The sequence below is a fragment of the Leptodactylus fuscus genome, chromosome 5, assembly GCF_031893055.1.
Source record: "Leptodactylus fuscus isolate aLepFus1 chromosome 5, aLepFus1.hap2, whole genome shotgun sequence".
Taxonomy (NCBI): Eukaryota; Metazoa; Chordata; class Amphibia; order Anura; family Leptodactylidae; genus Leptodactylus; species Leptodactylus fuscus.
In genome coordinates this window covers 79864260-79891463 of record NC_134269.1, presented here as the reverse complement: position 1 = coordinate 79891463, position 27204 = coordinate 79864260, and the positions used below count along the sequence as shown (strand labels likewise).

The 27204-nt window shown below is 39.9% G+C and overlaps 1 protein-coding gene across 1 annotated transcript in view; it reads left to right on the top strand.

Annotated features, from left to right (window-relative positions):
• Window positions 1–27204, top strand: part of PRTG (protogenin) — a 105460-nt gene that overhangs the window by 14941 nt on the left and 63315 nt on the right. Inside the window, exons 3-8 of the mRNA XM_075273490.1 lie at window positions 23166–23310; window positions 23929–24062; window positions 25529–25666; window positions 25794–25952; window positions 26490–26649; window positions 26947–27194. Coding sequence (XP_075129591.1) covers window positions 23166–23310; window positions 23929–24062; window positions 25529–25666; window positions 25794–25952; window positions 26490–26649; window positions 26947–27194 — 984 coding nt within the window. The remainder of the gene's footprint in view (window positions 1–23165; window positions 23311–23928; window positions 24063–25528; window positions 25667–25793; window positions 25953–26489; window positions 26650–26946; window positions 27195–27204) is intronic.

The window sequence follows — 27204 nt, the reverse complement described above, 5'->3', positions numbered from 1 at the left end:
GTATAACTACAATATTTTATCAAAATTTTGGTGAATCTTGGTAATCAAGCAATGGTATTTGATCACTCTTTATCACTCTTTGCAAGCCAGTTTACCATATTGTTTGACCTTTGGTGGTTGTTTAAATTCTAGCCAAGAAAGAGGCTTATACAGGGTGGGGGAGTATCGTGCATGTGAACATCAATACTGTTAACCTGGATACAGGGAACGGAAAATGGATTCCTGTCAAAGCAATCCACTATTTACAGTGCATGTGATACAGAAGTCCCCAATTAGTATTTACAAGACGTGATTTTTCTACTTACAATTGACCTATTGGACGGAGGTTTCAATAAAATGCAGTGAATACTTCCTGTACAGCAAGTACATTGTAATAAAGAAGACAAGGTAAATACCAGAACGGCTCTCATCTGTGCTGTTATTTAATAAAGTGCTTTCCACCTATTATAAAGACCTACTATTGGCCAACATTGCATCGGAGGCCCTGTGATTAAATAAGGCCAAATGTCTCTGGTTAGTCACTAAGATTCTAGAAAATCTGAAGACTTTGTGACTAAGGACCTAAGGACATAGTTCTGGGCCTTCAGTCACAATAAAAGAAGCAACTGGGAAAAAAAAAAATCAAATTCTCGAAACATTTCAAAGTATGGTTCTAGAAACCTGCATGGTATATATCACTATACATTACTCTTGAACAGGGACATGACGAACTCTAGCTATGACCTTGGACACTTGTGTACAACTGAGCCCAAGACTGCAAGCACAAAGTTTTCTTCTCATGTACAGTGGGGCAAAAAAGTATTTAGTCAGTCACCAATAGTGCAAGTTCCACCACTTAAAAAGATGAGAGGCGTCTGTAATTTACATCATAGGTAGACCTCAACTATGAGAGACAAAATGAGAAAACAAATCCAGAAAATCACATTGTCTGATTTTGTAAGAATTTATTTGCAAATTATGGCGGAAAATAAGTATTTGGTCACCTACAAGCAATCAAGATTTCTGGCTCTCACAGACCTGTAACTTCTTCTTTAAGAGTCTCCTCTTTCCTCCACTCATTACCTGTAGTAATGGCACCTGTTTAAACTTATCAGTATAAAAAGACACCTGTGCACACCCTCAAACAGTCAGACTCCAAACTCCACTATGGTGAAGACCAAAGAGCTGTCAAAGGACACCAGAAACAAAATTGTAGCCCTGCACCAGGCTGGGAAGACTGAATCTACAATAGGCAACCAGCTTGGATTGAAGAAATCAACTGTGGGAGCAATAATTAGAAAATGGAAGACATACAAGACCACTGATAATCTCCCTCGATCTGGGGCTCCACGCAAAATCTCACCCCGTGGGGTCAAAATGATCACAAGAACGGTGAGCAAAAATCCCAGAACCACGCGGGGGGACCTAGTGAATGAACTGCAGAGAGCTGGGACCAATGTAACAAAGCCTACCATCAGTAACACACTACGCCGCCAGGGACTCAGATCCTGCAGTGCCAGACGTGTCCCACTGCTTAAGCCAGTACATGTTCGGGCCCGTCTGAAGTTTGCTAGAGAGCATTTGGATGATCCAGAAGAGTATTGGGAGTATGTCCTATGGTCTGATGAAACCAAACTGGAACTGTTTGGTTGAAACACAACTTTTCGTGTTTGGAGGAAAAAGAATACTGAGTTGCATCCATCAAACACCATACCTACTGTAAAGCATGGGGGTGGAAACATCATGCTTTGGGGCTGTTTCTCTGCAAAGGGGCCAGGACAACTGATCCGGGTACATGAAAGAATGAATGGGGTCATGTATTGTGAGATTTTGAGTGCAAACCTCCTTCCATCAGCAAGGGCATTGAAGATGAAACGTGGCTGGGTCTTTCAACATGACAATGATCCAAAGCACACCGCCAGGGCAACGAAGGAGTGGCTATGTAAGAAGCATTTCAAGGTCCTGGAGTGGCCTAGCCAGTCTCCAGATCTCAACCCTATAGAAAACCTTTGGAGGGAGTTGAAAGTCTGTGTTGCCAAGCGACAGCCCCAAAACATCACTGCTCTAGAGGAGATCTGCATGGAGGAATGGGCCAACATACCAACAACAGTGTGTGCCAACCTTGTGAAGACTTACAGAAAACGTTTGACCTCTGTCATTGCCAACAAAGGATATATAACAAAGTATTGAGATGAAATTTTGTTATTGACCAAATACTTATTTTCCACCATAATTTGCAAATAAATTCTTACAAAATCAGACAATGTGATTTTCGGGATTTGTTTTCTCATTTTGTCTCTCATAGTAGAGGTCTACCTATGATGTAAATTACAGATGCCTCTCATCTTTTTAAGTGGTGGAACTTGCACGATCGGTGATTGACTAAATACTTTTTTGCCCCACTGTATTTCTTTTCTCAATATAGTAAAGAAAAAAAAAAAAAATAGTACTTATGGCCTCTATGAAGAAGCAAAAAAGGGGCCCTGCGCTGAGTTAATATATATCTTTATGTTGATGGGCCTGACTGGCTATTGATGACCGTTGTTTAGATGAAGAGGAAATGTGTATTTAGGTACGTCACATGTCCTGTGGTTTCCAGGTATGTGAATATTCTTTATTGAGGGGGCTTGTCAACATCATGATTTGTATATTCCTACATGGTTGTCCTATTAAACAGAATGGGGGAACTTAACAATCCCTTTTCTCCAGAAAAGTGGTGATATTGTGATACACAAGCAGGATGAACCAGGGACACATCAGCTTGACATATCTAACTAGCGTAGATCTCCATTCTGGGGTGCGGGTGTGTACCTGATTTATGGAGAGGCTCCAGCTTTGTGCCCTGTGCCTGTCAGGGCCTTTATCAAGACTTTCATGCGGGGCAACACGGTGGCTCAGTGGTTAGCACTGTAGCCTTGCAGCGCTGGAGTCCTGGGTTTGAATCCCACCAGGAACAACCTCTGCAAGGAGTTTGTATGTTCTCCCTGTGCTTTTGTGGATTTCCTCCCATTCTACAAAGACATACTGATAGGGGTAAAAAAGTACATTGTGATCCCTATATGGGGCTCACAATCTACAAAAAAAAAGACTTTCACGCCAACTTGGACCAGCCAAATGACCCACAGGGATACAAAGTGGCATAATATGTTGTCTGTGTGTCCCAGAAATTGTCAGGGGGTAACAGAACATTTCTGATCGAACCTTGGTGACATTCCCCATCGATGTGCTGACAGTAGCTTTGATAAGACCACTCTAAGCACTATGTACAAGATGCCTCTAGAAAGTTTTTTATTGGTATTGCTAATGCTCCTCCTAAAATTCACATCCTTCTATACAAAGTAAATGTAATGATCAGTAATTTATTATTCAGAATATGTTTCCTATAATTTTATTGCTTTATTTCCTCTTTGTTGACTTTTCTGCCTTTGAGATCACAAGTTTCTAGCTATTTGTGTCTGTAGACCATTTGATTTTCCTATAATAAAAGCCTAGCGATACAATTCATTAAACCGTTCTGCTTTGTAAAGTCATCTTTTTAGACGAAGCTTCATTACAGGACAACTGCCTGGGGTGTAATATATCCATAAATACTACCATAACTCTAGTACACAGTGTTTGGTAGGCTCCTGACAGATATTTATCATTCACTTCATTAAACTTGTCTTTGACATCCGGCAAATTAATGATGAAAATATTTTGGGGGAGTTTGGACATGACATTTTGCCTGAGGAATAAAACTTTTGAAGAACTTAGCACCTGCTGAAAATACATCATTGACAGCTCACAAGCTGCATAGGTCTGGCAATATAGAAAGTCAGTGTTTCTTATAATAGCGTGGTGATTTACATCAAAAATACAAAAATACAATTACAAATACATACAAAAATTGCTTGTCATTTCTTTGTTATATTATCATTTTTTATTGTCGGTAATGTTCCTTTAAATCTAAACAGTGGAGGTCTTTCTGTGGCTTTGCAGACCCGAAACACATTGCTTTGCTGTATGCTGCACAGCTGACTGGTAGTGATTCACTATAGAAGGGGAAATGGGCATCTCCTTTGTGCTGTGGACATATGCTGTCTTTTATCTTCATTCATTTCATGGTAATCTGCCTAAAGCTGCTCAATAGCCAGTGATATTTACTTTTCCCAATCTTTGTATGTCATGGAAATGCAAATAAATGCCATGCAAGCCCGTGCGAATGATTGGGTTTCTCTGACAGGATACGTCCTACTTTCCTCACTCTTTCTCATGACTGTGATCAGTGGGTCTAATAATAATAATACTGCCATACAAGATCCACTGTTCAATAAACAATTTCATTTCACACCATTACCACTCAATGCCCATGTTTAGACTGGGGGGAATTGTAGACCATCTTGCTGACCTCTTGAGTAGCAGGGGCGAAAAAAAAAGGCGGCCAGATTTAACCCATTATTCAGAACATTCAGTCACCATATTTAGCATTAGGGCAAAAAGGAATCTGATCATTAAAGACAAGTTAATTGTCTTCTCGTGATTTGTCTTTATATGTTTTATGGCCAGATTTACTATTTTGGTTAGGAATAGAGTCTGGAGTAAATGTGGTACATCTTGGCACATTTTAGGTGCAACTTGATGCATCCACTTGGAACTAAAATTTTTCCTACTTGATCGACATGTGGGTGTGGCTTCTAAGAAAAAGGGGGCACGACTTAAACGCACCAAGATGCTCCAAAAATATTCCATCCAGCATCAGTCGCTGTGATAAATATCTATATATGTAAATGTGTGCATGTATGTGTATAATATATATATATATATATATATATATATATATATATAAATACACACATACACACACACGTATAGATATATGTATATGTCCTTATTTAAACCATATTCAATAATAACAATTCCAAACCTGTTGGGGCCCCACAGGACGTAAACGCAGCGTTTTACAGTGCAAGCATCATTTTACAGTGCGAATCCCATGCCCACTTTGCGGAAAAAAATTCAGTGCAGACACGCTGCAATTTGCAAAGCCATTGCGGCTTTGCAAATCGCAGCATGTCAATTATATCTACGGAAACACCGGCGGCTTTCCCATAGATATAATTGTAGCAGAAAGTCCGCAGAGGAAAACTCTTTCCACAGCGCTTTAGCGCTGCGATTACGGCCCGTGGGGCCTTAGCCTTAAAGAGGTTAAATGGTAGATCTGTGAGCGTTTCACACCCAGGACCCTGGAGATCAGCCGCTCTGGGGCAGCACTGTAGTATTAGAAGTCTCTGCTACACTTTGTAAACATTACTGGGAACTGTGCTGGTCCAGAGCAGCTCATTTGTGAGGGTCCTGGCTTTCATACCCTCACAGATTTACTATTGATGACCTATAATACAGATAACCCATCAACATTAGAAAGTGGAAAACTCCTCACATTGCGGAAACACTGCTTTTCTTGTTGCGGTTTTTTGCTATGTTTTTTTTTTTTTTTTTTTTTTTTTTTGACAAAGCCAAGAATGTCTACAAAAGGAATGGGAAATATATAGTAAGCACTTATATTTCTACCTTCTGCTCAATCCATTCCTTGATTTGGCTGAAAAAAATGCAGCAAAATTTGCAAAAAAGCTGCATTTCATGGAACATGGGGCCTCAGCCTTAATGTGTCTAATAGTGATCTTTTCATTTTCATGATGTACAAAGTTATGTGGCCATTAGTGTAGTTTTGTGTGGCACACTTACAATGTATTGCGATTGGATTTTGTCCTTTTCCCACCCTATAACCCGGCCCTGCCTCTATGGATGCAACTATAGATTTTTAGTTGTAAATAGATAGATATTTATTTCTCTAGGAATATCAACCTTGAAAGTTAGTTGCTTGTGGAATAAGATTGAGCTCCGGTTTAGCATATTCCAATCCTCTTTCATTGGGTTTGGGTCAGTGTTGAGTGTATGCTCCATGTCAGCACATCCTGACCAGTATTGACCAGACTGTTTCACTCATTGATTCATTTCCATCAATTCATGCTATTTGTAAGATCATGGCTCTTTCATTCCATAGAAGTCATTAAAATCTGTTTTGTCTGGTTGAACATTAGAACAATGGATGCAAATATAAGGAAACCCCCAAATAGTCCTAGCTGGAGGACATCTGAGTAGAATGAATGTGTAGACCTTTGTAGGGGCATCTTCACTGACCCCGGGGTGACTGGTCTATTCAGAAGGTCTGCAGCTTTGCAAGAGCTTGACCACTGGTCAGTGAACCCTGACAGGCATTTTTGCTAACCATATAGGTCGCAGGCTAGCAGCTGGAGATTGATTTGTGTAACCATCCAGCCCCACATTCTTCAGAGAAGAGCTTGTCAAGAGACAAAACAGCTCTATGGAGAGCCATTCATTTCCTTAAAATGGAGGAGACGTATTATATGATTGAGTGGATTACTTTTGGGTCAGAAGACGTCTCTTTGCTGCTGGTTTTTAATTTGGCTAGCCATCAAAGACGGATTTAGGCATAAACTAGAAAATGCTCCAGGAGGGAGGGAATTATTACATTCTATCAGCACAATAACTTTCCAAATTGAGGAAACCATGTACAAAGCTTTAAAAAAAACTTTAAAGGTGTCTATTATATGTAGAAATATTGTTTAAGCATTTCCTGGTTGGTGTGTTTTATTTCTATCCTGTGGATAGGTCATCAGTATGAAAAAATTGATTTGGGGCTGGAAAACCCCTTTTATCTTGTAAATATATATTAAATGCAGCCCATCAACGTGATGTGAGCCCTAAGGTACTAATAAATATAATTTGACATAATGTTAATGTTTCACTACCATCATCTCGATGTATAAGGACTCACAGGCAACTACTTTAGATCACAAATCTTCTGGAGCACGACAGATTGAGATTGTAAGATGAGCCGATCGGTGTGGTGAATGCAATAGCTCATGGGTCTTACAATATAAAAGGAGGCGGCTGTACAGTAGCTAGGTGTAAAGAAGCTATGGTTAATGGAGTGGACAAATCTGTGAATTATGCGTTTTTGTATATACTTGAGCAGTTGCGTAGCTTTCCCTCATGCACATCTGCTGGCATTGGGATGGTTTTTATGGCATATACATGTTTACGTGTCAAACAAAAATCAGCATTGGAAAATTGCCCTTGTGAAGAAACCACATAAAGACACATTTGCTCCGCCGCGTCCCCTCTTGCTCATTTAAATATCAAGGTCAGTTTTTCAATAACCCGTTTAGTGTGTAAATGAGTTTTGTCATAATGACTTACAACCATCATTTCCAGGCAGTGTATTAATGGCAATACTTCTTGCTGTGGGTTTATCTCTATTCTTCCCCTTGGGGTATTCCCTGTCATAGTCCGCCTCACTGTAACAACTACAGTATTACGGCATAGAGGTCACTACATCACTTACCTCCAATATATATTATCTGATAGAATTTCTGATCTACTTAGTCCTGTTGTTTATGCAGTACCAAAATGAAAACCAAAAAATAGAAATAAAGCAATCCAAGCTGAATGTATCCAAATCTTGCCCTATTTTTGGTACTGAAGTGACTAATGGGTTAATGTTTCTTTATCCCCCAGTTTTAAGTAGCTTAAGGTACTCAGCGGTATTTCTAAATGATAGCAATAACCCTTTAATTTCTGAAATGACAGCCCCCTCTGCGGCCGCTTTCAGACCTATCCATTAACATCTCAGTCATGCTGTGTTAAAATGTAATTTAATTCCACAGCAGGCAAGTATTTGGGCACTACAAAGGCAGATTGCCTCCCCCAGGACTGGAAATTTGATAAATCCTAACATACAGTAACTTTAGGAGGGTTTGTTTGCCTCTAACCATGTTTTGCTGCAGTGGTCATTCTTCTCCCCCACAGAACTGTGCCTTTGTAAAGGTCACGTAATATTATCTTTAATAATTAAAGGCCTATTGTTGTTGATTTCCCCAGGTTACTACATCTGTACGTCTTTATATGGCATCTAGCGCATTCAGCATACCACCGTTACATGTATAGTTACAGTAATACATCTCAGAACCAGGACTCATAATAATAAAGACGTTTTATTTTTTTGTTTCAGTTCATATGAACGTTTATTTGTTACTATTATATACGTCTCCTTTTATTATAATTTTGGTATCACACATGGTCTTTGTGACTTTGATGCATTTTTTAGGACCAATTCCAGGAGCAGTTATGAAACAGAGTAGAAATCTCAATCTTTGCTTTACACTTTGTGTTATTCTTGTAGCCACTCCTGGTTTTATTTCATAAGGTTGGATCAAATACAGTCGTGAAAAGACAGTGTGCATTTCCAGCCTAAGAATGATTATAAAGCATCATGGCTTCCATTGAACGACAGGGCCATGACAGCTCTGCTGGATCCTGACAGACGCCATAGATTTATGTTTTCAATGCAAACTATGCTGCTTTTGCCATCAAAATACATGAAAGGCTGTTACCTTGACAGACCCCATTGACTTTAAAGTGCTTATGGGAGGAGGAAAATTTGTGGCAGTGTACATACTGCACCAAAAGGGTCAACTTACTAACGTAGGCGCCAGACCCCTCTGCACTCATTCTGATTGGAGATTTTCTATTTCAGTCTGACTCTTGTCAGCGGTCCCTGTTCTAGTCCTGCTGCGTCTGGTTCCTGGGCAGAAATGGTTCGAAATTGGTGCAATCCAAGATTGGTATCTATATTAATACGTTGACTCTTTTGGTACAGTATGTACACTGCCAGAACTTTTTCCTCCTCACGTTTAATGTAAACAGGGCGCTTTGACATACAGAAGTTCTCCTAAAGAAGTGATATGTTTGACTACATTTTGCTGCAGGCTGTTGGCTTGAATTTCTTTGTATCTTTGCCATAGTTTCTTTGTGACTCCCACGGTTAATGGACTTCATGAAGTGTTGAGAGAAGTTTCAAATGCACTAGAAAAAATAAACTGTGGGGTATAGATCTCACAGCTGACCTTCTGCTGTTGTTTAAGCATTCATAACCAGCCATCCACAGATGAAATATGACCTACATGTTGCTTTAACTTCACTCGTATAAACCACAAATTGTTTTGATATGGCTTATTCCAAGTATTATGCTTGATTTCCAGTTGGCTCGGGGCCAGATTGTCACACTTTGAGTCTTGTGTGTGACTGAGGTAAACCTGCTGCTGATTTTGCGGTTGCTCATTCATGCTGTACTCTGTGATAAATATGCTAGAATATGTAACAAATGAAGATGCCGTGTGGCTACGGGATGTGAAGTCCAGCGTTCATGTATATTATAGATTATTCCAACCTGCAGCCTAATTCACCAAGTGAACAGCAGGACTTATAACAAGATTACAATTTGACTATTTGGTATAGATAGAATACTGTCTAATTGGCATGAACTGGTCTCTTCTGCTAAAGTTAATCCTTTCTAAATCCCCCAAAACTTGCTCTTTTCTTTAGATGGAGATCTAATGGACCAGGCCATAATTTACTTATAAAGGTTGATATGTCGATTAAGCTTTATTCACATCTGTTTTAGTTATTTCCATTGTTCTGCTCTGAAATAGTGGTTAATAATTTAGACAGTTGTGGGGCAATAGCTATCTCTCCCAAAACCCCCATACACATGCACAATTGGGCTGCCCATACATTGAATGTCTACTGAATTTGTAGAAAGAACCAGGAGGCCTTTATACACAAGAAATACACCTGTTGACATCGACAGGTTCAACCAGGGGCGTAACTTAAGAGGGTGCAGTTGCACTGGCGCTCAGGAGCCTTAGGGGGCCCATAAGCACTGGTATCAGTATTGAGGTTGCCGTTTCCATCTGGCCCTTAAACCAAGGAGACTCACAGATTACCCTACTATACAGGTTGATTAAACTCCTTTCCACCCATAACCATCACTATCAAGAATTCACTGTAGGGATGTGGTAGGGGGCCCCAGACAAAAGCTTGCATCGGGGCCCACAAGACTGTAGTTACACCACAGGGTTCAACCTATATACATTAAATGCTAGGTTCACACTTGTACCTGGTATCTGTCCGCTGCCAAATAAAATAAAAAACGTATTGGCCCAAAAACTGATACTAAACAGTTACTCAGCAGATACCCGAATCTGTCTTCTTAGATGGATTAGCCAATGGGTTTCCATTGTTGACAAAACAGGTTTTGTTGTTTTTTTTTCCCTTCCTCACTCTGAGCATGCACTGGGGGAAAACCAGATTGCAAAACAGACACAAACAAATTACTATCCGCTGGTAATCTGTTTGTGTCCACCCTTCATAGACCTCAATGTAAAAAAAAAAAAAAAATTGTTGGTGTCCCTCTGGTATCCTTTTTTTGATGGAGAAAAAGTCCTGCAAGTGAAACTTTTTTCTCTGCCTAAAAGAGCAGATACCAGATGGAAATGCTCCAAACACACGCCTATGGATGGTTTTTACAACCCTTTGAAGTCAATGGGTTTTAAAGGGGTTGTCTCACGTCGCATACTTACCCGTCTTCGTTCCTCTAAAATCTTCTGTCTTCCGGCTTTGTCTCGTCATTGGTGGGCGGGGTCACATATGCAAAGCCAAGCAGCGAGATGCCGCTGGCTCATACACCAGTCTACCCTTCACAATGCGAATACAGACCCGACACCCTGCGGGTCTGTATTAGCATTGTGAAGGCTAGACTGGTGTATGAGCTTGCACGCAGGGCCGGCGGCATCTCGCCGCTTGGCTTTGCATATGTGACCCCGGAGCGGAACAGCATCGCTTCTGCCGCTGCTGTCTTCATGCAGGGCAGAAGCATAGCGATGTGCCTGTGCCGGCGTCTAACAGGCCCCGGCATCCGCCTATTACAGCGGATGCCGGGGAGTTAGATGCCAGCACAAGTGAAGCCAGCAACATCGCTATGTGCCTGCCCTGCATGAAGACAGCAGCGGCAGAAGCGATGCTGTTATTCCGCTCCTCCGACCCCCGCCCCGGAATAGCAGCATCGCTTCTGCTGCTGCTGTCTTCATGCAGGGCAGGCACATAGCGATGTTGCTGGCTTCACCTGTCCCCCAAAGGGTAAACTACCCCCCCCCCCCCTCCAGGCTCGCTCCCTCCCCCCTGAGAGCAGGCAGACACATCACTTGACTCAGGTCAGGGCTGTGGCCACAAAAAAATGAATAAAGTGAGATAGTGGCCAAACAAAGCAGTTTTGCTGAAGCAATGTATTTAGGAAAAGTCTTACATTCACATTTACAAGCAGTATAGATAGGATCCTTGTGACGGGACAACCCCTTTAATATGAACTGTTCGAAATCAGTTTTTGAGGATTTTGAGACAGATTCAAAAACTGATTTTGCACGAAGAGCTAAACGGTGATGTGAAGCCGGCCTTATGTGTATGGCCATCTTCAGTGTTCACTCTGCAACCACATACTTAACAGCCAGATGATAACGTATCCATGATTATTATTTGTTTTTGTATCACCATTAATTCCATGGTGATGTACACATGAAAAGAATTTACTTACTCAATGCAAAAACAAATACAGTAAACTAACTTGGTGTGTGTGTGTGTGGGGGGGGGACCCTGCCCAACAGTAGAACAAGCTCTCCATATATGTTAGTTTTAGGATTACATGCAGAGAAATGTCTGCTAATCTAGTTACTAGTATCCTTACTTGCTTGGCGTCCACATGGTGTGTGCAGAGGTCTAGAAAAATGCCACCTTGATGAACTTTGCAGAGAAAAGTTTTGTCTGGACATGTGTCAGGAAGTCCTAGCTCAGGAGAAGGTCTAGCTCTATATCCAGCTGGAAGAATAACACAGCTCTTTGAAGTATCCATGTGTAGGCAGCGCCATAGAGGGAACTTGTACCCCTAATTATAAGGAACAGCCGAAAATTTTGGCCCTCAAGGATTGCTGTGGACATATTTGAAATATAAAGGTCTTTAGACTGGTGAAGTGAAAAAACAGAAGTTACACTAAGGCCCCACATAGCGAGTCGTTGCGGAAAAGACTGTGGCAAAAACTCATTGCTCTTGGCTTTTCACAGAAAGTCCGCAGTTTTCCTTTCCTGACTTTCTGTCTCTGTTATACCTGTATGGAAAACACCAGCATTTTTGTAGGTATAATTGACATCCACAAATTACAAAAACACGTGTTTTTTTTTGTTTTTTTTAAATCGCTGCATTTCCGTTGCAGATTTTTTTTTCTGCAATGTGTGGGTGGAATTAGCCAGAATCCCATGCACTTTGCCAGTACTGTTTTATACATTGTTTTTACACAACATGGAGTCCCAGCCTTAATAGGAATTGTAGTTTTCCTTTTCACTTATTATGATAAGTGGCCGAAATCCAGCACCTTAGATTGTGTCATCTATCTACAGTATATGCTGGTAAGGGATTCCTTAGTGGCGGATTCATGTATGTATGCTAGTTCTTATGGCTGCAGACAGCCATATTACTTATACCTTAGGTTTACCCTGACAGAAAATCTCTGCTCTCATACACATCAGCTATTCCCCTCATAGTGCCTTTATTTTTGGAATCTGACAATAGAATTTGTATTAAAGTATAAGAACCCAAGTTTATATTTTGATATAAAGTAAACATATTTTCAGAACCATTAGTGATTTGCAAAACTGTTATCTCTGGTATATATTAAATAACATTTCTATTATTAGATTTGATATTAATAATACTTCCATATACACTGTTGCTGTTTATCATTTTCAAGATCTCTGTCTGTAGTCAGTGATGGACACATTTCTGTTGATATCCAAAAGCTGAAACTGGTGCAGATCTAAGGCCCTATTCACATCTGCGTTAGGGTTTCCATTTGGGAAGTCCACTTAGGGACCCCCTGAACGGAAACTATACGCATAAAAAAAGCGGTTACCTAAGGAAACTCATGGACTCCATAGACTATAATGAGGTCTTTGTGGTTTCCACTCGGTTTCCACATGAAACATGCTCAGAGAAAAGTGCTGCTTGCAGTCTCCAAGTGAAATCCCCAAACGGAAACCCGAACGCAGATGTGAATAGGGCCTAATATGTTTCTCGGCTGGGAGCGTCTGTGTGATAAACAGTCTGGATACATAGTGGCAAACATGACATGAGGTTTGTCCCCTTGATGTATTGAAATGATTTTTTAGATTTTCATTGGTCAGAGTGGTCACATGATCCACTTCACTTCCAGCGCAGCCAGTGCCTGCAGGGCTTGGAATGGAGGACTTGATGCCTGAATAGAAGACCAGGATAGGTGTATATTGCTTCTTTTTTTTTTTTTTTTTTTTTTGTTAGACCACCTCTGGCCTCCAATGAGTTTTTGACTTTGCCTAGAAAACCTTTTTAATTTCAAAAGAACTACATGGAGTGAATACAGTCATATCTATCTCTCAGCTGTGAGCAGGTCTACAGCTATACAGGTTTTCGAGATGTAGACAAGAATCTTTCCATTTGTTGGCTACAAGCGTACATTTTCTTTTATACAATTATAAAGTGTTATTTACAGAATGCCATAAAATTTCTTTATTAGGCCGGGGGCCCCATGTGGCGTAAACGCTCTGGTTTGGCCACGGCACAAACACCTTGCAATTCTGAATCCCATCCACACATTGTAGAAAAAAACGCACTGCGGAAATGCTGCAATTTCCTAAACCATCGCGATATTCAAAGTCCTGGATCCCCCTGTTTGAATGGAGAGGTAGTTGTGCATGTGCATATAGAATTGAATGGAGTGACACAGGACATGCACAACCTCCACTCTATTCATATATGGGACCTGGAACCTCTGTTGTAATTTCTGTAGGTACTTCTGGACGGACTCAGTCCGTTGGATAGGGGTTGATTTGTTATTAATGGATTACCCCTTTAATGACACTCCTGAATTAAGTTATTTACCGACTGCCTTGTTCAGGTAAAAGCTCACATGGTGGCTGTGGTGCAACTTCACCTATACAAACGTCTGCTTACCCATGTTACCATTGGTCACAGGATGTTGCATTATAAACAGCGGTATTACTTGAGTATCGTGCTGTTACCTGCACCATGACATCTATCTGTGCCGGGACTCCTATCAGATTGGAACTAGTAAGGAAATCAGATGACAACAGCAAGGGATGCCATTATAAAATAGTACTAGACACAATAGCATGAAGCTGTTGTTAGGTGTGTGCTGTCACATTGCCACAGATGAGAGGATTATTCCCATCATTTGCTCCTAATATTTAATTGCTTGCGAGCACTTGCTGGAATTCTGTGTGGTTTTCATGTGACTATTGATCTACTTACTAATGCTAATACCTTATGGAATGGAAGCATGCGCTGGGAAAAGGTATGTGTAGGATTAGTTAACAACGCAAGAAGCCAATCATTTGGCAAAGTGTCCAGAAAAAGCACCCCTGGCAAGGGGGAATCTATGTGCCCTTTGGCCCCTAAAAGCATTGTGGCCACACAAGATGAAGAGCTTTGAAGCTGTTTAATGTGGCTTGTTGCTTGCCTTCCTTGTACCGTTTTCTCCTTTGCTGAAAATTGAAGGGTTGAAGGGAAGCTACTTGATAAGTGTATTAACATTTATTGTGCATTTCTCTGGCCACACACCGCAGCCTGGATGATAGATAATCTGAGAAGAGGAAACCCATCTGGGTTGCTTTAAAAGTGAGGAGATCAAATCACACTTGCTAAGCTCGCAAAATCAAATACATTCTGTCAACAGCACTTGGAAGAAGCGATCGGACACACGATGCTCGCACTCTCACTGTTAATTACATTTGTTAACCCCTGTAATGCCAGAGGAACTGAAATGTGTCTAAAGTAGCAAACGACTATAGCCCACAGTATCAAGAGTACGCATAGGCGAGAATTCATCAAATGGTTTGTCAAGCAAATCATTTGCACTTAAATAAGTTCATATTTACTATACATGTTCATTACGTTATTTGCATCTGGCTTGTAAAAAGTGGGTGTGGCCTGCATATATGTTAAGAAATTTTTAAAAATTGCATGCATTTCAAAAGTCACATTTGATCCTGACGTATGCCTCTTACAAGATGCAGGGTTTATGAAATATATTTAACAAAAAAAAGTCACACCCAAGTGTAAAGCACCTCATACACAGTCCAGTCATATTATTGTGACCACCGCCTACTTTTGACATCAACGTTAAATAACCAGTCGCAGAAGGCACGTGTCATCAGCCATCTGGTGCACTCATCATTGTGGAAGGCTTGATGGATGTATGCATCTATCCTTGCAGACCATGTTCACCCCTATATGCGAATTGTTTTTCCTCAGGATGATGGCATCTACCAGCAGAACAATGTGACGTGTCATAAAGTTCACAGTGTACGTGCGTGGTTCGAGGAGCACCAGGATGAGTTTACCTTGGATGCTCAACCACGTAACCTAGCACAGCTGGACACAGCACTGAAGTTGGCATGGCTCAACATCCCAGTGAACATCATCACAACATCCCCTCTCTTCCTGCATGTCTCGCAGCGGTCCGCTCTGGGAAAGGTGGTTATTCTGGATTTTGACAGGTGATCACATCAATGTGACTGGACTGTGTATATAAGCATTGCAACCCACAAGGTCAAATGATAACTGATCAGAAGATAAACAAGATGAAGAGTTTTTAATCCCTCTTAACCTCTGGAGTTATGCACATTGCTACTGACTGGATACATTCGTTCAGTTTCCAAAATACCACCTTTTTTTTTTTTTAAAGAGGACCTTTCATTAGATTGGGCACAGGCAGTTCTATATACTGCTGGAAAGCTGACAGTGCGTTGAATTCAGCGCACTGTCGGCTTTCCCGATCTGTGCCCCGGATAAAGCGCTATTTGTCCCGGTACCGTAGCGCTTTACAGTCAGAAGGGCGTTCCTGACACTTAGCCAGGGACGCCCTTCTGCCCAGCAGCGCCTATCGCGCTGTATTGTGGAGGGGGGAGGAACGCCTCCCTCTGCTCACACAGCTCGTCCATAGACGAGTATTATCAGGCGAGTGAGGGGGGAGTTCCTCCCCGCTCACACAGTACAGCGCGATAGGCGCTGCTGGGCAGAAGGGCGTCCCTGGCTAAGTGTCAGAAACGCCCTTCTGACTGTAAAGCGCTACGGTACCGGGACCGATAGCGCTTTACCCGGGGCACAGATCTGGAAAGCCGACAGTGCGCTGAATTCAGCGCACTGTCAGCTTTCCAGCAGTATATAGAACTGCCTGTGCCCAATCTGATGAAAGGTCCTCTTTAAATTGTGACAAATTCATCAAGTGTTTGCAATTTGCGCCATGTAATTGATAGTCCATGGTAGTTAAGTGGTAAGTTAAGAGAATTTTGATGTATTCTCCCCACCGTATGACTGAATTTATTATTGTGCATGCATGTGTTGGGAGTTATTGTACACCAAATTTTTTTTAAATTGAGTATTGATAATCTTATATGTCAGGATATGAATTGAACACACAGTATTTGACAAAACAAAAACAGTTCTAGCCTATGGTCCAAGTTGCGGAAAAACAACTTTCTCTTGCAGATGTTGCTGCATTTTTTTGAGACAAACCCCGGAGTGTCTACAAAAGGAATGCAAAATCTAAAGAAAGCTCTTATACAGCTCCCTTCTGCTCATTCCATTCCTGGTTTTAGCTTAAAAAATGCTTTTAAACCTTTAACATTTTTCTGCAATATGGGCATTAGCCGTAAACAGGAAAGTAATCTGGGACCTCACCATTAAATCTCAAAAATCCTACTCCAACTGATATAGCCATGGCACATCTGGTTGGGGTAATGAAATTGTATGTCAGGAGCACTTGTCACATTTTGCGGATGTGTGATGTCTGTGATAATAATGGTCTGCATCTCTGTCCTGCTTATTTGCTGCTCATGTGGTGTCATTGGTTGAGCTGTTTTTCACATGAAAAAGATCAACTTTCAATGTCTCAGAGTCTGTGAAAAACAAATGACACATGGATGCCATCTGTTTATTTTTTTTCATGGACCTTTAGACTTGCATTGATGTAATGGATCTATATTAGGCACCATTCAGATCATGGTTTAGGAGATTCAAAGAAATGGACATAAATGATTAAGCGGATGTAAAAAACATGATGTGAATTTATACAATAAAATCAATAGATACGTATGCCATCTTTGAAAAATTGTAAATTCGCAAAATGTGAATAAGGCCTAAAAAGAAAAAGCTATACATGTGCACCACCAAGTTCATGCTCTGGCCAAATGCAGTACTCAGCTCAACATGGGGGTTGGGGGACCCCTCTTTTCCACATAGATGCAGGTCAAAGGTTGGAGCTGCTAAGCCTGAGGACTCAGAGTTGAGGCCAATTTTGGGTGGAGTCAGAATCAGAAAAAAATTATTGACTCCGGCTTCAAAATAAAATGGTTATTCTTAATTATGTTATACAATTATTGATTAATTTATAAGATCCATAATTTTTTACATATTTGCTTTCATAGGAATTAAATCACAGCATTTTGAATGAATTAGAGGATCTTTACTGCTTCTGACTGACCATGGCTTCAGCCATTTATGAAAGAGTTGGGCTATGGAAAAATAGGAATTGGAGTCAGTGGCTCGGCCTATCAACCTCACAGCTTTGGGATCTGCATCTCCTACACATTTATAGTATATACTGTGAATATATCCTAGTAGACTGTTAATGCATTATCAAAGGATTATGCACACAGACATGGTGGTTTCATTTTATATTGGTTTGTACTAGACACCACAGTGAATATTGTTATTACATACAGTGAAACCTGATCCAACCACCAAAAATTGCCTTAAATTTGTTCTTTAGGGGATTGACTATCTTCAGTATGTTAAGATATGGTAAAACTGAAAATTTGCAACACGAAATCTGGTGTGGGTCAGTGGGTGTTCTTCTCAAAGACCTAGGGAGGATTTGCTGTTGAGTATTTCCTATAAATAAGCGGAAAAGTAATCCCTCAATCCCATAAGGTATACGGTTCTTCTACCCAACAATGAATACTTCATTAGCCACCATCATTGGCAGAGCTGGTTATTCCGATTATTAGCTATGCTGATCCCCTGCTGATGCTCTTAACAGAGAGAAATCTGAGCTACCAACTGTGTACAAAGTCTGTCCTCACGCCCATTATACAGTGATGTCTCATTTCACTGCGCACAATAAAACTCTCTCCTGTAGTTATGTACACTGTTAATGAAAAGATGTAGCAGTGAAATACGTGTTATGGGAATGTCAGAAATGACATGGGATATTAAGTACATGTAGGACATAGTGTTACAGCACATTAGCCCTTAGACAACTGGAAGTTATACTCTTCCTATTTTATTTGATTTTATTCCCATTCCAGATGATCCTAAGCGAGATGTTTTATCTTTCCCTTTTATGACTAGATTTGTTCTCTGTTGAGGAAATTATTTGAGGGTTATTATTTGGGATTTTGCCCCTAAACGTTTTGCTGTTTGCTCCTTGACCTTTTAATTACTGCCATGTGGACGAGGGTGTTTAGATGGTCATTTGAAATGTTTTTCTGCTGTAATGGCTGCTGGGCACCTCCTCACATCCTGGACCCTGAAAGAATTTGGTGATTGATATAGCAAATGTGTATATAGCTTGTAGAGCTTCTGAATTCATAGCCTGTGATATAGGGAATAGAAAGTGTGCATTAGGCCTTATTCACTCAAACATCTCAAATGGCCGTGTGGTGATGGCCACTTTTGTAACAGCCTTAGTCACATTGATTCCATTGTCACTAATCACATGTATTGTTTTTGTCCTTTTTGCATGGTTTCCTCAATAGACTTAAGCCTTATCAGATACCTCACAAATGCAAAAGAGCTGTGAAGAAACAGACTGTTCATCTGTTTTTCAGGGCCGATTTTCAGTGTTCTTGTAAAGGTAGCCTTATTGTTTGCTATGTGCTGTATAAAATGGTATTTATTGTATATATTATTATAATTTATTTATTATACATTATTTATTAATATATATATATATATATATATATATATATATATATATAGTATATATTATTATTTATTATATCTTACACTTTACTCTTCTACTTCTTGATCGCTGTTTTGATAGCTCTAATACTTTGATGCATTTTGTACTGTATCCATCTGTATTTATTAAGGTTTTTGGTAAAATAGTGGGTTAGTCAAAGGTTGGAATGTATTTTGACATCTCTTTGGATTTTTATATGACATACTAGCTGGTACCTGCGACTTTGTCTGCGGTGATTGTAGAAGTGGGTATATACAGGCGTGGGTAAGGTTTTCGTACTGTGTATAAGGTATGGGATATGAAATGTAACTTTGTATCTTGTTTTTGTTATAATTCAGAGAATACGTGAGACTTTTGTGTTGAAGTTAATTTGTATTAGAGCCGCTATATATACGGTGTTGTGAGAAACTTTACATAGTGACTTTGGGACGGAAGTATTTGAAGTTAACCCTTTCCCGCCGATGGCATTTTTTGATTTTCGTTTTTGACTCTCCTCCTTATAAACCCCATAATGTTTTAATTTCTCTGCTTCCAGAGCCATATGAGGTGTTAATTTTTCCTGGGACAAATTTTTCTTCATGATGCCACCATTGTTTATTCTATATAATGTACTGGGAAGCAGGGAAAAAATTCAGAATGGGGTGGATTTGAAGAAAAAATGCATTTCTGCGACTTTCTTACGGGCTTTGGTTTTACGGCGTTCACTGTGCAACCAAAATGACATGTCCCCTGTATTCTGTGTTTCGTTACGATGCCGGGGATACCAAATTTATATGGTTTTATTTACATTTTGACCCCTTCAAAAAAAAATCCAAAACTGTGTTAAAAAATTTTTTTTTTTGAAAAGTCGCCATATTCTGACAGCCGTAACGTTTTTATACGTGCGTGTACGGGGATGTATAGGGCGTCTTTTTTTGCGGGACCGGGTGTACTTTGTAGTTCTACCATTTTCAGGAAATGCTATTGCTTTGATCACTTTTTATTCAAATTTTTATCAGAATCAAAACAGTGAAAAAATGGCGGTTTGGCACTTTTGACCATTTTTCCCGCTACGGCGTTTACCGAACAGGAAAAATATTTGTATAGCTTTGTAGAGCGGGCAATTTCGGACGTGGGGATACCTAACATGTATGTGTTTCACAGTTTTTAACTACTTTTATATGTGTTCTAGGGAAAGGGGGGTGATTTGAATTTTTAATCCTTTTTATTTTTTTTTTATATTTTTTTTTACTTTTTTTAAACTTTTTTTTTGCATTTATTAGACCGCCTAGGGGTATTTACATGGGTGGGTGGTGTCGCGGATTGTCAGAGCGGTGGGGGTCGGCAAACATGGCTGCTCCGGAGCGTTAAAGAGAGCCTCCTGGAGTATAGTTAAGGTGAGGGGCAAAGTGTTAAAGTATATGTATATGTGATTGTGTGGGGTTAGGGGCGAGGCTGTAGAGGGTAATATGAATTTTGTGGCTTGCTATGGTCCAAAGTGTGTGAGATTGCAGAGATGGTGGTGTGAATTTGGGTTTTGTGGGGGTCCTGGCACAAACGTATGTGCGCTATTGTGACGAAAAGTAGCCTATTATTTAATCGGGTGTATTAACTATGTTTGTGGAAAATTTCAGCCAAATCGGTGGAGCGGTTTTTCCGTGATTGAGGAACAAACATCCGAACATGCAAACATCCAAACACACAAACCCACAAACCCACGAACTCACAAACTTTCACATTTATAATATTAATAGGATATAATGGTTTCTGATTTGAATCTTTTTCATATGTCCTAATGCATCATGAGTTACATGATATATCCATTACATATGTTTAAGGATATGGATGATAGATATATTGATAGATACGTACACCTTGTATGTGTAACTTTGCTTTGATATGCAGACATTTTAAATAAGCTACAGATCATGGAAGTATAGAAATATGCCATTCTATATGCCACATATACACACAAATGTAGGCAGGGATTAACCAGTTTCCTTTAGGGAGTTTAGGTGACTATCCATTATCAGCGGACACTGCAAATGAATGTGAAATCTGATAAACTTTCATCTTGGACTCTCTCATTCCCTAAGGCCATGCTAGTGTTACATGGGGTCTGAACACACTTGATAGTAATAAAGTCTGACAGCTTAGGGAAGTAACAATAGTGTTCTAGGTTATTTGGATTTGTAAACCACAGAACAAATTATCTAGATGTGTCCAGGAAATGAAATATACCATGCCTTTAGTTTCCAGGATTGTAAGTAGCATCAAGCTGGCTATTCTCATACAGTACATGACAAATCTTTCAGAAAAGATACCCATGTGTAATATCTTCTCAGTTTCTCTCGGATTGTAAACTGTTTAAGTTCATCTATCTATCTATCTATCTATCTATCTATCTATCTATCTATCTATCTATCTATCTATCATCAGTCATTGGTATATGGTAGAGAATTACACTGAGATGGTATTTCTAGATGTGGTAGGATGTAAATCTATGATCGGATGCGATACAGTTCTTTTTGGTCTTGTTTGGTCCCTCATAATAGTTATGGGACAGATATGCTGCATATTATTTCCTGGCGAATTACAGGTGGAAAATCTACAAAATTTACCAAATTTCATCCTCCTGCTGGATAAAAACTAAGTGCCAATGTGCGTATTGACCTGCGCTACAGCAGAAGGTTGCAGCATCTCATTTTACACAGTGGATCTTACCCTTTGCAAGGCATACGGTGAAATCTGCAGCAAATACTCAGAACGTTTTCAAAAACCGTTGCAGTTTCTGGCTGTGGGTTTCTGGCAGATGTGCAATGGAAAATGCAAAGTGTATTTTTACTCACACTTCTGTCCTGAGTGGGGCAAACACAGTTGCTATGAGCATTATTTCACAAGGCTTGAGGTTGTGTGTATAACACAATAGCTGGTGTGGTTTTTGCCAGGTTGTAAACCTGAGAACTATCTACATACTAATAGAAAGGAGTGAACCTCTCATAAAAAGGCAATTACATTTATGGTGTTGTGGAGGGAGCTGTTTTCTGGAACAACAGAAGCCTCTCCCGGACTTTGATGTGGGGTCTTTTATGGCTTGTTCCTCCCATCACTGCATTGCTTTTACAATTTGGGCTTTAGATTGACATTAGCGCTGACTAAGAAGGTGCAGTAACAGATTGTGCTACTACAAAAGACGCCATTGTTCTGGAAATTACATTATAGCTGATGAGTCCTCAGTCCTAGGCAGGCAGGGATGTAGACAAACTGGAGCAGGAACAGGAAGATTCTACTTGTGCATGTTACGATTGTATAACTTGTCTCATCCAGAATGGAAAAAATCACCAGGGAATAAATGCCATATTTAATATTGTTTCCATTGGCCTACATGGTCAAGTCTGAGGATATGAACTGACAGGCGGGAACTTATGAAGTGACATCCCACATAGTGATCATCACTAGCAAAAACTTATGTCTGCTCATGTTAGGCATGGATTTTGTTTTGTCTTTAGGAAAGTCCAAGGTGCATAAAAAATAAATATGGCCCTTTCCATTCCATTGAACTTCTCTTTTAGATTTATGTATTCATCTACCTCAAGATGTTGATTCTAAGTAATATATGGGAATAAAGACCGTTTATATCAGTTGTGAACACGGAAAATAGTGTTTAAAGAATTCCTTGAGAGGCCTCATTTGTGCTTTTCCCTGATGACAGGATTTCCATTGGTCTTTTGTCTATTTCCAGGAATATCCATTATCCAAGGACTGTAGAAATACTTGTATGGAACCAAGACAAGCGATACATGACAACTAACAAGCTTGTGTATTGTGGCCTGCTGAATATATACGTGAAGGTCTTCTTTGTTATAAAGTGATTGTTCACGGTGCTTGTAAATTATGTTGCTATCTTACTTATATGCACTTTTCACCTTTCACCCGGGTACTCGCTATTGTGCATTGTAGGCAATATTCTAATTAGTATTTCTAACTGTTCCCATTTCCATCACAGTGGACTGAGTCAGACCTCACACTTATAGGTCAGATAATAAATTCAGAGATGACCAAAGCTGGCATTTTAAGTAATACAAATGAAATACCTCTTTAATACGCTTGTTCTGGGAATGGACCCGTGGTCACCATTGCTATATATGAATAATATATATGTATTTATAATAGTAGTCAATATTATAGTTGTGCTTTTTGGGGGTGCGGTATATACCATTAAGACTTGTTTTTATATTTTAGCTTTGTCATCCTTTGAAGAACAACCAGTTTCAATAAAGGTCCCAGAGGGAGGGATGGCACGTTTCTCTTGTAAGATAACAGGAAACCCTCCGGCCGTCATTACTTGGGAAGTAAACCGTACAGCTCTGCCTCTTGCCATGGACAGGTAAGCAACCAGTCCTTTGAAGAATGTATCTACACTCCGAGTTTGACATAATTGTACTGTTAAAGCTGACACGTCATAAATTTTTTCTTGAGATCGATGAGGCTGGCTATACACAGTACAATATTGAATATTGATATTAAAGGTTTTGCACTGTCAAAATCAATAATGTTTTTGTGATCTTACGATTAAAGATGGCCCCATCGACTTGCTCATGTGGTCGTTAACAGGCCATAGCATATTTTTCTCAAACTTGGGCTTCTTTTTAAGTGCCCACTTCGTACAGGAACTTATCAGTATCAAATTGGAATATGGTTATGGATGGATTCATCTGAAATTGGTTTTAAAAAGTAGTGACAAGCTCTTCTAATGTAATAACTGATATCTTCAATCAAGTATATGGAGTTAAGCTTTGTATTATTCTCATTTACTTGACCTATCTGTCAATACATGTAAAAGACCATCTGGCTACATGCCTGTCTATTGTTTAATCTACATATATAGACATTTTTGAATATACAGATATCCCATAAATGATTATTCTTAAGGATATGGACAGATTATATATAAAACTGCATGATGAGCTATCTAACATATACTTTTTATGTATCATTTAAAAAGGATTACTATGCTACCAAAAGGTGTTCTTCAGATTTATGGAATAACTAAGAAAGATACTGGAAATTACAGATGCATAGCCACCAACCAGTTTAGTCGACGGAAGAGCGCTGAAGCTACATTGACTGTTCTGTCAGGTATGTTCTACAATGCAACGTCCTTAAAGGAGTTTTCCCGACCAAAAATATTGATTGCTTATTCTAAGGATAGGTCATCATTATCAGATCAGTAGGGGTTCAACACTTGTGACCTCTGTTGATCTGCTGTTTTCAGCAGCTAATACAAATAAAATGTAGAAGGAAGCAGGGAGCTCTGTTCTGTACATAGTTGTCAGATCTGGTTACTGCTTATCTATTGTGGTTCTGTTCTGCCTCTATGCAGAGTATGAAGTTGTCTGCTTCCTGCTCCTTCCTCTATGTATTAGCTGCTGAGAACAGCACATTGGTGGAGGTGACAGGTATTGGACCCTTACTGATCTGATATTGATGTCCTATCCTTAGCATAAGTCATCTATACTTTTTGCCCAAAAAACCCTTTACGGCTCCCATACACATTAGCCTAAAGATGATAAAACCAATCAAAATAATCAGGTGAAGTTTCTCAATGATCAGTCATTCTAGCTGACCATTGACACAGTCATCCTCTAGAAAGAAGTTTTTTTTTTTTGTCTAATTAAAGATCTTTCATTCACAAACAATTTTTCTCCAAAAGAATGTTCTCAGAACGTTGCCAGAAAGAATGCCTAACCTTTGCTCAGTGTCAATGAACATGTATTAGTAACTCTCAATATGCAACATTGCAAATAGCTGCATCTGTGAAAGGAACGTTGACTGGATCTTCTTTTGTTCAGCAATTTAAAGAGGACCTGTCACCGATTTGGGCACAGGCGGTTCTATATACTGCTGGAAAGCCGACAGTGCACTGTATTCAGCACACTGTCGGCTTTCCCGATCTGTGCCTCGGGTAAAGAGCTATCGGTCCCGGTACTGTAGCTCTTTACAGTCATTAGGACGTTCCTGACAGTCAGTCAGGTACATCCTTCTTCAAAGCAGCGCCTATCACACTGTACAGTGTGAGCGGGGAGGAACGCCCCCTCCCTCTGCTCACAGTACTCGTCCATAGACGAGTATTATCAGGAGGGGAGGGGGCGTTCCTCCCCGCTCACACTGTACAGCACGATAAGCACTGCTGTGAAGAAGGACGTACCTGACAGACTGTCAGGAACGCCCTTCTGACTGTAAAGAGCTATGGTAACGGGACCGATAGCTCTTTACCCGGGGCACAGATCGGGAAAGCCGACAGTGCTTACTTTCAAGCTATGAATTGACTGTAAACTTTCAATCTACAATCACAGGCAACAGGTAAAGTCATGTATTATACAATTTGTATGATCTAATATGGATGTGGACATTTTAGCCTACATGCCACGGTCACATTAGTCACAAAGTGCAATATTCCATTGACTTCTATGTGGAAATAAAATCTGCAACTCAAAATGTTTAAAAGTCGCATCACATAGTTCTGTTCTAGTGTCCTGCTTGTATCTCATCTGTTATTTGTCAGCAAAAATGTGTATGTATTTTATTTTTTGATCTTTTCATAGCCACACAGGAGGAGTCTTTCCAGAAGCCAGTCATCATAGCGCCTCCTCAAAATACAACTACCTCTGTGCACCAAACTGTTACACTGGAATGTATTGCTAGGGGAAACCCCAAACCAATTGTATCCTGGAGCAGGCTTGGTAAGCATATGATTAAATAAGTAACTTGTAAGAGCATTTTACATCACATATATTGCAGAATTCATTTGATATTCGGCACTTCACTAAATATTACTTACTGCAAAAAATATTAATTATTGTTTTCTAGACCAAAAACCCATTGATGTCTTTAACACCCGAGTTGTGGGAAATGGAAATCTTGTTATATCTGATGTGAAGCTGCAACATGCTGGGATCTATATTTGCCGAGCAACTACACCAGGAACTCGTAACTTCACCGTAGCAATGTCTAATGTTATCGTGTTGGGTAAGGCATAGAATTGGTTCCTCATTATTGGTTTCTTGTGAACACCTGTCATGATGTAGTATCAAGAGGGACAGAAAATAATATATTTTATATGAATACTAGCAGTACCCGCGACTTAGTATTAGTAGGAAGTATAATATTAGTAGGAAGGAAGTAGCATAGGATTAGTAGGATAGGATAGGATCTATCTGGGGGGGGGTGTTTACAGTCAGCTTTGCTGGAGTTTGCAAATGACACATGATGTTTGGTTAATTTGCTGAGTGATGAACAAAAATGGAAAATACTAAATACTTAATGTATGCACAAATGAGCCCAAAAACTTTTTTGTGGTTGTTAATCTTATTCTTCTTATACAGTATTAGTGGTCTATATTTAAGATAAAAATCAGCCCCAGAATGTGTAAGCGGATGTTTAGTTATAACACTCAGCTATATTATAAAGGTTACAAGTATTACGTTTCATTGCATATATGGAATGTTGAAAGCTAGGTGCACAGAATACAGTGCATAACAGGGTTCTATATCTGTGTCTTTACAGCGCCACCATCATTCATTGAGCGACCAGAAAGTTTGACACGACCACGTGCAGGAACTGCTCGCTTTGTGTGCCAGACAGAAGGAATTCCAACCCCTAAAATCACCTGGCTGAAGAATGGCAGAAAAATGCATTCTAATGGGAGGATAAAAATGTACAGCAGGTATATAACATTCTGTGCCTTGACAAAATGTCTTTTGTGGCCCACAAGCACTATTTTTCAGTATCCAGCATTCAAATTGTCTATTGCAGGTAGTGTTGCAATGGAAAGGACAGTAAAACAATTACCGTACTATATATATACCTGATCAAAAAGATAATTTATTAACACTATCACTAAAGTAATGATATTTCACATCATGGTAGTATATAGTGTAACGTTATTGCATGTACTAGCTACTGGGAGCATAATAGTTATTAGAGTGTTTAATTATATACTGATCCTTTGTTTCTCTTCTAGTAAACTTGTAATCAATCAGATTATCCCTGAAGATGATGCAGTGTATCAGTGCATGGCCGAAAATAGCCAGGGCTCTGCTATGTCCCAGGCAAGGCTGACTGTTGTGATGTCTGAAGACAGGCCTAGTGCTCCCCGTAACCTCCGAGCAGAGACAATGTCCAGTTCAGCCATTATTCTATCGTGGGAAAGGCCTCTGTATAACTCTGAAAAAGTCATTGCTTATTCTGTGCATTACATGAAGGCGGAAGGTAAGAATAA